This window comes from Typopeltis vanoorti, chromosome 14 (genome assembly GCF_054136105.1).
Source record: "Typopeltis vanoorti isolate ZY-2024b chromosome 14, IOZ_Tvanoo_1.0, whole genome shotgun sequence".
Classification (NCBI taxonomy): domain Eukaryota; kingdom Metazoa; phylum Arthropoda; class Arachnida; order Uropygi; family Thelyphonidae; genus Typopeltis; species Typopeltis vanoorti.
In genome coordinates, this window is record NC_143562.1 from 24,731,320 (window position 1) to 24,741,793 (window position 10,474).

The window sequence follows — 10,474 nt, forward strand, 5'->3', positions numbered from 1 at the left end:
TCTCCTAGTAATAATATGAGAGAAGAAAGTATGCGAACAGTTTATTTATCAAATAATGAAATATACTCAAACTACAAACATTTATTTGAACTAAAAAACCAAGAGTAACATAGAATTCAATTTACAATGCACTAGAGAGAGAGAGAGCGATCCGATGTTACTCAATGGTGATGTCCATGGTGTCCCTGATGTCCACTTACAGGAAAGTCAGCGTACCATCCAAACGCACCGTGTTTGCCGGAGTATGCACCCATATCAAGATGGCCGTCGGTGTCATGCCCATGATGCGAAGCAGATCGCTCAAGTTCTTTTTCTTGTTTGCCATCATCTTCTGAAGCAGCATAATCTTCGTCTTCCTCACTCTCGTCATAATCTTCTTCCGCGCTTTCTTCATTTTTGGCTGCTTGACGAGGTGCAGAGAACGCCACGACGACCAGTGCCGCCATTAACGCATACAAAAACTGCATAAAACAAATGGGAAAATTGCATTTAAAATATTTAAAGTCTTATCTTGACCCAAACTATAGTTTGAAATTTAACTATAGTTTTTATTTTAAAAAAATTGTATTTAGTCTGTTTATTTAAATAAAAAATATATGACACATCTATTTAATATATACATCCATATATGCACATACACACATACACACCCTTTTAAGAATAAATATCCTTTAAGTTATTTATTGATTTTTAACACAACTCGTACTACTTGTGATATATATATATTTCCTGGTGAATGAGTCCTTTTTAGGACTTCCAGGGTAACGAATGGCAATGCTGTAGCCAACGAACTTTTAACTGAGGCTCGGCTATTGCTGTTACCCAGCCATGACTAGAGCTTTTAGCTCAATAACACCCCATCCACACAGATTTCCTTCATTCAGATGACGGGATAAAGAGTCAAGGATTCAGTCCTTCTCCCAGTTCTTTTAAGAACTCATACTACTTGTTTAAAACAAGTTTTCAATTTCAAAAAGTTAAAAAAAGTATATTTGGACATACTCTACAATAAAAATTAAAATTAATTATTTTTTCAATATATACAGGGTGTTCGGGATAAATTTGACAGTTTCGTAAGGAAAAATAAAATCTTCTTTGTATCTATTAAATTTAATGAATTGACAAAAAAACATTACAGGCAGAGTTAATTACAATACTATCAACAAGATTTACTCAAAATAACCACCATTAGCATCGATCACAGCTTCAATTCTGCTTCGGAACCTCGAACAAGCTGATGCTACAGTCTCCCTGGGAAGGGCCGCAAAAACTGTTTTAATTTTATCCATTAACTGGGCTTTTGTATTACTGGAAGTGCGATTGGTGTCTTTTTCAACTGCGCCCCATACAAAATAATCCATGGGGTTATGGTCTGGGGAGTTTGGAGGCCAAACATTTGGACTGGTGAAGTCGTAGAAATTTTCAGACAACCATTTTTGACTTTTCCCAGAGGTGTGGCAAGGGGCCGAATCCTGCTGCCATACATACGGCCTACCATTGGCTACCCTTGTTATCCAGGGCTTGACTACAGTTAGCAACTCCACGAACAAAGCCCGAATTCCAATGCCAGGGTTCTTCAACACCTGTTCCTGCAGATTTGCGAGGAATTCTGCTGTACGAACGCAATCAGATCGTCTGCTAGGGATCTTTCTTCTTGCTACATCCTCGTAGTCACCATTGCAAGTCTCTAGTTCATGCCTGATTGTTTTTACTGTATTCAGGGAGCATTGGGCAGCAGTCGTAATATCCTTATTTTGATGGCGGGCACGAATCATCATGATACAAGTTATTCTCTTCCATGATTCAGGTGGGTTCCAGCTATCCATCCTTTCTGACATCTTGTATGTGAATGAAGAAGGGTTCAAACTTTTAAATGAAGAGAAGTGTGTGTTAATACACGTAACTTACGGAAAAATATAATTAATTATAAATATGTCAAATTTATCCCGAACACCCTGTATAATATATATATATATGACTACTACTATTAACTCGGAGATTGGATATGTTCATTTTAATATATAATATAATATATATTATATATATAATATATATCATATATATATATATATATATATATATATATATATATATATATATGATATTCCAACCGAGTAAAAATTCATTTTTACTCGGTTGGAATATTATAAAAAAAAGGTTTAAAAACTATTACCGAGAGAAAAGATGACGAGATATATTTAACAAGATACTACTAGTTTACTAGTTTCGTTACATGAACATCCTCAGGTATCACAATCAAAGAAGTATATAAAAATAATTACAGACTTAAAATTGTACTAACAGAACAAGTATAAAAAACAGGAGCGTGTTTGAAAAAAATGCAAGTATGAGTTCCAAACAAACGAATACTACGCGCTGTCGCGAGTGCGCCAGTACTGAACAGAAGCAACGTGTGCGCCAGAGAGATTGTAACTCAGGCTGTGGTTGATATAATAAAATCTTGGAACTTTTAAATAGTGATACCTACTCAGAAATTGCTAATGACCCTACGATGGAACTACACAATAGAACTAATAATTTATTAAAAACCACCTTAGAGTTACAAAGAAACATTCGGCTTCCTCTTCGGTCACTTCATCCCTTGATACTTCGACTGTATGGTCTCGCCAAGGTTCACAAAAATAACTGCCCACTCAGAACTATAGTTGAGGGCATACACTCTCCCACTTATAATCTCTCCAAATTTCTAGCGAGTTTTCTAAGAAATCTTTCTGGAATTTCTTCTTCACATATTAAAAACTCTGCAGATTTTGTTTCTAAAATCAAGGACATCAAACTTAAGAAAACAGATTTAATGGCCAGTTTTGATAATGTCTCTCTCTTTACAAATGTACCTGCTCAAGAAGTCCTCGATCTTCTCAAGAACAAATTATCAAAAAAACTCTTTGCTCTTCTCTCCCATTGCATAAAGTCAGGATACTTCAAATATGATAACAAGATCTACTTACAAAACTCAGGTCTGGCTATGGGCAGCCCACTCTCTCCGATTCTTGCGGATATATTTCTCAACGAATTTGAAGGAAAAGCTATTAACTCCTTTCACTTTAAACCAAAAGTCTGGTACCGCTATATTGATGATATTTTCCTCATCTGGGAAGACGGTGTCAACAACCTTTATTTATTTTTAGACCACCTAAACAAGTGCCATGAAAAAATCTCTTTCACCCTCGAACTGGAATCAGATGACTGCCTTCCCTTTTTAGACCTCAAACTTAGCAGATATGCTGAGAGCATTAAAATCTCAATTTTTAGAAAGCCTACTCATACTGACAGATACCTTCATGCTTCCTCCCATCACTATCCCCCACAAAAATGCGGTATTATTTCCACTTTAGCCCACCGAGCCAAATCATTACTTACAGAAGAAACAGAAATTGAAAATGAACTCCGTTTTCTTAAAAAAACGTTTATTAACAATGGTTTCTCTCCAAAGAAAATTGACAAATTTCTTTCCCCCAGGCACTCAACTACTTCTGAAGATCCCTCTTCCCCAAGAGCCTTCCTCTCTCTCTTTGCCTTACATCAGCTCTCTTTCACCAAAACTGGCAAAGATTCTCAAGAAATTCAACTTCAAAACGTGCTTCACTACGCTTCCAAAACTTCGTTCATTACTTTGCAAACATAAACAGAAACATCTTCCTACTCAGTTTCCAGGAGTATACAAGATTTTGTGTGATTGCGGAAAGCCATACTATGGACAGACTGCTAAATCCATCCTTCTACGTTTGGATGAACACCGTAGAGATATCTCCTATAACAGGACTAGAGCTAGCGCTCTCTCTAGCCACGTTCTCTTTTCAGCTAACTCAGACGAAGGCCGCCAGCACATTGTAAACTGGACTCAAACTGCTAACATCCATGTGTGCTACGATGAACTCGAAAGAAAGATTGTTGAATCTAGGGAAATTTCTCTAGATTCCTCTCATATCAACAACAGCCTGAGTTACAATCTCTCTGACGCACACGTTGCTTCTGTTCAGTACTGGCGCACTCGCGACAGCGCGTAGTATTCGTTTGTTTGGAACTCATACTTGCATTTTTTTCAAACACGCTCCTGTTTTTTATACTTGTTCTGTTAGTACAATTTTAAGTCTGTAATTTTTTTTATATACTTCTTTGATTGTGATTCCTGAGGATGTTCATGTAACGAAACTAGTAAACTAGTAGTATCTTGTTAAATATATCTTGTTATCTTTTCTCTTGGTAATAGTCATTAAACCTTTTTTTATTATATATATATATGTGTGTGTGTGTGTGACTACTACTCTTAACTCGGAGATTGGATATGTTCATTTTAATATAAACTGCCTAAAAACCCGAGAATTATAACAAATTTTGATTTATTAAAAACGCAACATGTTTCGTCAAGAATGACTTCATCAGGCAATAAGAACATAGAAAGCTATTAAAAGACACTGAAATAAACATTGAGACACTCTAGAGCTATACAGTTATAAAGTTATGATATTCGACTGTAAATTACAGTTATTATGAACTTGTGCTATAGTCCGTGTTAAAGTTCTATTGTTGTACACTTGTGCGTGTGTGGAACCACGCGATCTCCAGTATCTGATAGTAGAGCTGAAAGAGTCAGGCAAATTATAACTGAGATTATTGTTCATATGAAGAGGGTCCGAGGTGATTTCTTTTGACTCTACAATGCGGCGTTCTACCTCATTATGGCAAATGTGTTGGTTTGAAGTTCTTATAGTTCTTATAGCGATGGACTGAGTCCTTGACTCTTTATCCCGTCATCTGAATGAAGTGAATCTGTGTGGATGGAGTGTTATTGAGCTAAAAAGCTCTAGTCATGGCTGGGTAACGGCAATAGCCGAGCCTCAGTTAAAACTTCATTGGCTAGCATTGCCATTTGTTACCCTGGAAGTCCAAAAAGGACTTTTATCATTTTTCAATACCAGGTTTGAAGTTGTTGTCCAATAATAATATATATATTATTATTATTATTATTATATTTTGTTTTCATTATTTTATAACTTTCTCAAAATTCCAGGTTTATTAATTCATTTTAATTGCATTTAGATAAATTCGTTTTTATATATGTATAATTAATTAATGTATATTTACTTAATAATAATTTAATTAATATTTAATTTTCTTTTTAATTTATATTTATACATTATATATTTGCTGTAACATTTATTGTCATCTTTACTGTTTTTATGTTTCTTTTAAAGTTAATTTAAACTTTATTAGTTATATCTTTAATTTATTTAATATTTTAATGTCATATTAATGGAATATTTTATATTTAGTCTCACATATTTAAATCTTATTATATTATTCAATTGTGTTTATTTATAGTTATATTTTATGTTATACACCAAAATTATATTTGAATTAGTTTTTATTTATTTTTCATTTATGTAATGTTGTTGGCTTGGGAAGGAAGGAAGTTATCAACCGTGAGATGCAGTGATTCTCGTCACTTTTAAAATTCCAAGAATTTTAATCTTGGAAATGAACGATAATAATATATAATATAATAATATATAATAATATATATATACAACTATTATTATGACTATCATGTATTTTCATAATTAGATTGCATAGCATAACATATATATACAACTATTATTATGACTATCATGTATTTTCATAATTAGATTGCATAGCATAACATAATATTAATGCACTTTGTTGCCAAAATTATATGGACTTCCCATTTTCGTGATATTACTGGCAAACTAATATACATGCTAAATAACTATTGTTGTGAACGGTACTGTAAACGGAAGTGGTTTACAGCTAACACAATTAGAGCAAATGAGATCAATTTGGGCTGACGTCATTGTGATAACTGGCTGTAAAAACAAACTAAAAAAAAACAGTCAAGCAGGCAGCGTACATAAATGGTCGCTAAGGAACAGGAGAGTATGTCGAAAAAAATGTACATTATTTCAGGGCATCTGTAGATTTTTTTCTACCTAAAAGTTCAGAGTATTCATTTACAGCTGTAGATGTTTGTTCCAAATTCCACAGCCTCGGTCTTCGTGGATGGGATGATGCGTGGAAACCAAACACCACCACAAAATATGCTCTGTTTGTTGCGAATCTCGAGATTGGACAACAAACTGATGAAAGGTTGTGGTACGGAGTAATGACTCACGATAAACGCTTACAAACTAAAACTACATTTGTAACTGCAGTTTAGATGTTATGGCAATATGTATAGCTTCTACAGGATATGACTGCCATTTTGATTTATAATGGATCAAAATAGTCGTGTCTTGTAGTAATATCTGCGATTGTAATAAGCCATGATGCAACTATGTATTCATGTACCTAAAAGTAGATACTGGCTTCCCAATGAATTCCAAATGTTAGGAAATAAGACCTTCGCCTACTCCATTTATGAACTAAAAACGTTCTCTTTCGACGTCTATTTTGTAAGCAATCAGGCGTCGACACAAAAGTGACAATAATTAGATGACTAGATGAAAAATCTGGATTGGAAAAATAAAAGAATTATAGTAACTGGGAAAGAAATAAATCACCTACGATTTGCTGATGTTGTTCTTTTAGGAAGTTCTGCAGAAGAACTTCAACAAGTGATCACTGAATTGAATGCACGAAATAAACTTAAATATAAACAAAGGCCGAACCAAAAGAATGTACAATAAATACATTACCAAAAGGTCAGTGTAAATGGAACACCAGGAAATTGATATAGAAGCCTCCCATGTTTACTTGGACAAACGATCACAATATAGGGAGTCTGTGAACAAGAAATGAAACTTAGAATTCAACTTGGTTGGATAGTCTTTGGAAAAAATAAAAAAACACCATGATACACTCAAAGGAAATATCTCAATCTACCTTAAAAGAAAAAAAAAATTCGAAAGTTTTTATACTTTCGGTCATGACGTATGGAAGTGAAACGTAGACTTTGACTAAGAAATTGACCAATAAGTTAAGGAAATGGAAAGATTATTATTGGTCAATTTCTTAGTCAAAGTCTCAAATTGATGTGAGAATGGTGTCCTAGAGATGGAAAGAGAGGAGGAGCAAAGAGAGAAGGGGGGGGGATGAGATTAAACAGTTGACTGGAACTCCGTGGCATGGAAAAGCCCAGGATAGGATTGAATGAAGGACTTTGAGGGATGCCTTCGTCCAGCAGTGGAAAGAAAATGGCTGAGGAAGAAGAATAGATGACGTCTCTTCTTTCAGACTTCATCAGCCTGAAAAGTAATCGAAATTAAAGAGAATGGTTCTCTAACGCATTTATTATTATAAATACACAACAATTAATATAGACGAGTTTTATGGCTAGGTAGGAAACTAAGCAGAATTACTGAGTAAGAAACTTGTAAACATTAGATTTGAATCCCACTAAATTTTGTTTGGGTCAATACAACGAAATGTTGTTGCAAAACATTCTTCTCAGAATAAGTCTATTTTACGAAAAAGAGTGAACGAAAAAGAAGAAAAAAAATGTGTCTGGTAAATTTGGAATCGAATTATGAAGGGAAGATGATTAGTCATTCACATCGCTTGTGTTTTAACAGATTGAGAGAAGAATGGAGAAATTAGCCTTGAACACTTCTGTTGAACACGGAAATATCTGCAAGAAAATGCAATCTGGGTCAATACTCAACCCTAATTTCTCTTTTCTGAACTGCGTCAAGAAATTTTTAGGGAGCAGTAATCAATAGTTGATTGCGATCTCTATACAGCGAATAGTTCGCTGATAATCACCACTTGGAATGAAGGATAAAACCCAGTTTTTGGATACTGAGGACGCGATATTTGTAAAGTGTTCACTGGAAGAGTAAACTCATCCTGTCTAGGTATTTAGGCATTGTCAGAAAGTAAGAATGGAAGAGTTTACTCTTCCAGTGAACATGATTCTTCAAATGATTCTCTTCAGTGAGACTACGATAGCCTCGTTAACTTTCATGCCAACAAAATTCAATCCTCTGTTACTTCCACAAAAAATGACTATTAACGAGGCCATCGTAGTCTCACTGAAGAGAATCATTTGAAGATCAGCATTCAGATTGTAGAGGTTGTATTCATCATCATCATAACACTAATTAACAAGTGAGTAGATAGAAGATACACGCAATGGATTTAAGGCTCTGGGTAAGTAAATAGTTTTATTTAGTCCTAATCTTTAGGACTAAATAAAAGTAGACCATATTGGTCTGTTCCGGTCTCATTATCCATCCAATATCCTTTTTTTTAAGGTCTACCCTACCTTCTCTTTCCAATTAGCTTATATTTTAGAGTTTGTTTAGGATATTGGGTGTTGGCCATTCGGTTTACATGTTCAATCCATTTTTGTTTATAATTGTTTAGTTTTTCTTCTATTGATTTTTTTTTTAGTTCTTTTAAAATGTCTTCGTTCCTTTTTTTTTTTTTTGATCTAATAATGTATATTTTGCAGTTCTTCTCATAAATCTCATTTCACTCGTTTTTAGTCGATATTCTAGAAGTTTATTCCTTAATTTTTGGAAGTGGAAGATTTGCCATTTACAAAACGTTTAGTATGCTGTGATGAACCAAACTGTGGGGGTGGATATACAATCCACCCGAGAAGGTCACTGATATACAAAAAGAAAAATATAGAGAAATAGAATCATTCTGAAAGATGAATGATAGCAAATATGATAAGATTCTCTGATGGAAAATCAGTGGGGTGTTAACCGATTATTTTCTCAGTCAAAAATATTTCAAACTTAGCACGTAATTCCCTTGATACCAAATTTGAGCCTAACAGATGATTGTGTAGAATACGCAGAGCCATCTGAGTTTCTATCTTTTGATTTTATACTATAAACGGGTAATTATTTTTCAATCAAGTATTTTATATGCTGTTTATACTGTCAGATATGAGTTTTTTTATACGAAAAAATCAGTTGAAGATTACAAGGACTGAATGAAACGATTTACTTACCCAGAGCCTTAAATCCATGACGTGTATCTTCTATCTACTCACTCGTTAATTTTATGAAATGGGATAGGGTCGGGGCAAATCCTAATTTAGCATCATCCTACGGGAAACTGTGATAGGCTGATACGGTGGTGGAAGACACCGACATAAATAGTCATCCATGCTTAACTATTAATTTTCTTGTTCACCACCAGATGGCCGTGCAAATGTGAAAATGACCAGGAAACGAGAAACAAAACAGCGTGGAAAAACTTCCACTCGTCCATTACGACAGTGTCTTTCGGAGACACGTGCGATAAAAAGGGAGGAGGAATGACAGTTAACGATAATTGCTTTGGCACTCTGCCCCGCTGGTGGCGCGATATCGCATTGGCGTCATTAAAATCTCGTTCTCTGTCATTTCTGCCTAATTTCATTACACCGATTTTTTTTTTTATTGTTTCAATAACCTGCCTGTGACTTCTCCTGACCTGATTTGCTTCGCTTTGAATGTTTTGACCTTTGTTTTTCAGACCGTAATCAGTGAAACTCAGCTGTTCGTACTCGGTGTAAGCTTCCGGGATAATTATTAACATCCGGTAGGTATTGGACAACATTAAACTGCGCAACATCTCAAAATGCACACAAGAAAAGAACAGGAAATTGAAAACTTGAAAAGAGAATTGACGCAGCTGATTACAAGCAGATAACACAGACTTCTAGAACTGTTCTGATTGGCCATCCAAGTTAATAAAAAGATTATTTATTTATTTCATCCATTAATCATTTTAGAGGAGCTAAAGACAAACTATAATTTTAACGTGATGATATCTCATTTATTTTTTTATTTTTTTGTACTTTTTTTTTATAGATGCGGAAATAATTTATTTTTTGGAACAGAAAAGAAAACAATAGAAATAGTAAGGCATATTCGGGGATGGAGCTACCTCCTCTCTCTCGACCAAAGGCTAAATTTGCCGAATATTGAGAAGACATACCTGGTTGTGCAATTATGTAAAGTAGAAATGACAAGATAGTGATGAGCCGAAACGTAAAATAACAGAAAATAACAGAAAATGAGGAAATTCAGTTATGTGAACTTAAATATATATTTTCGATAATTGAAAAAAAAAAAAAACATTAATAAAATCAGTAAACAAAGAAGATGAATGGAATAGACTGTAGATTTTGAAAGACTAAAAATTTAAATTATACATTATTATTATTATTATTATTATTACTATTATCTGAAACCTCCAAGGAGTCAAGGACTCATCCAGGGAGGCTCTAAATTACCCAACCCAGCTATCATACCCTCCCTTAAATTCATTCACACTAGATGCACTCACTACCCCTAAGGGCAAATTATTCCACTCACTCACTCACTGCTCTCTGGGGGGAAAACCTAGCCCTTACCATTTTATTGACTGTGAACAACCTTAACTTCCATGGATGCCCCCGTGTTCTCTCCCCACCTTCCATATAACGAAAAATTTCATCAGTTGATATCCTATAATATCCATTCCAAAGGTTATAGACCTCTATCATATCACTCCT

General features: G+C 34.5%; 1 protein-coding gene across 1 annotated transcript; it reads right to left on the bottom strand.

Moving 5' to 3' along the window:
- Nucleotides 1-25: 25 nt before the first annotated feature.
- On the bottom strand, nucleotides 26-9,212 carry LOC150099313 (uncharacterized). The gene is made up of 2 exons (XM_090403646.1): nucleotides 8,942-9,212; nucleotides 26-461 (listed from the first exon to the last, which is right to left on the bottom strand). Exons 1-2 carry the CDS (start codon nucleotides 8,957-8,959, stop codon nucleotides 162-164), a joined length of 318 nt encoding a protein of 105 aa, XP_090259772.1. The 5' UTR covers nucleotides 8,960-9,212; the 3' UTR covers nucleotides 26-161.
- Between the last annotated feature and the right edge of the window lie 1,262 nt (nucleotides 9,213-10,474).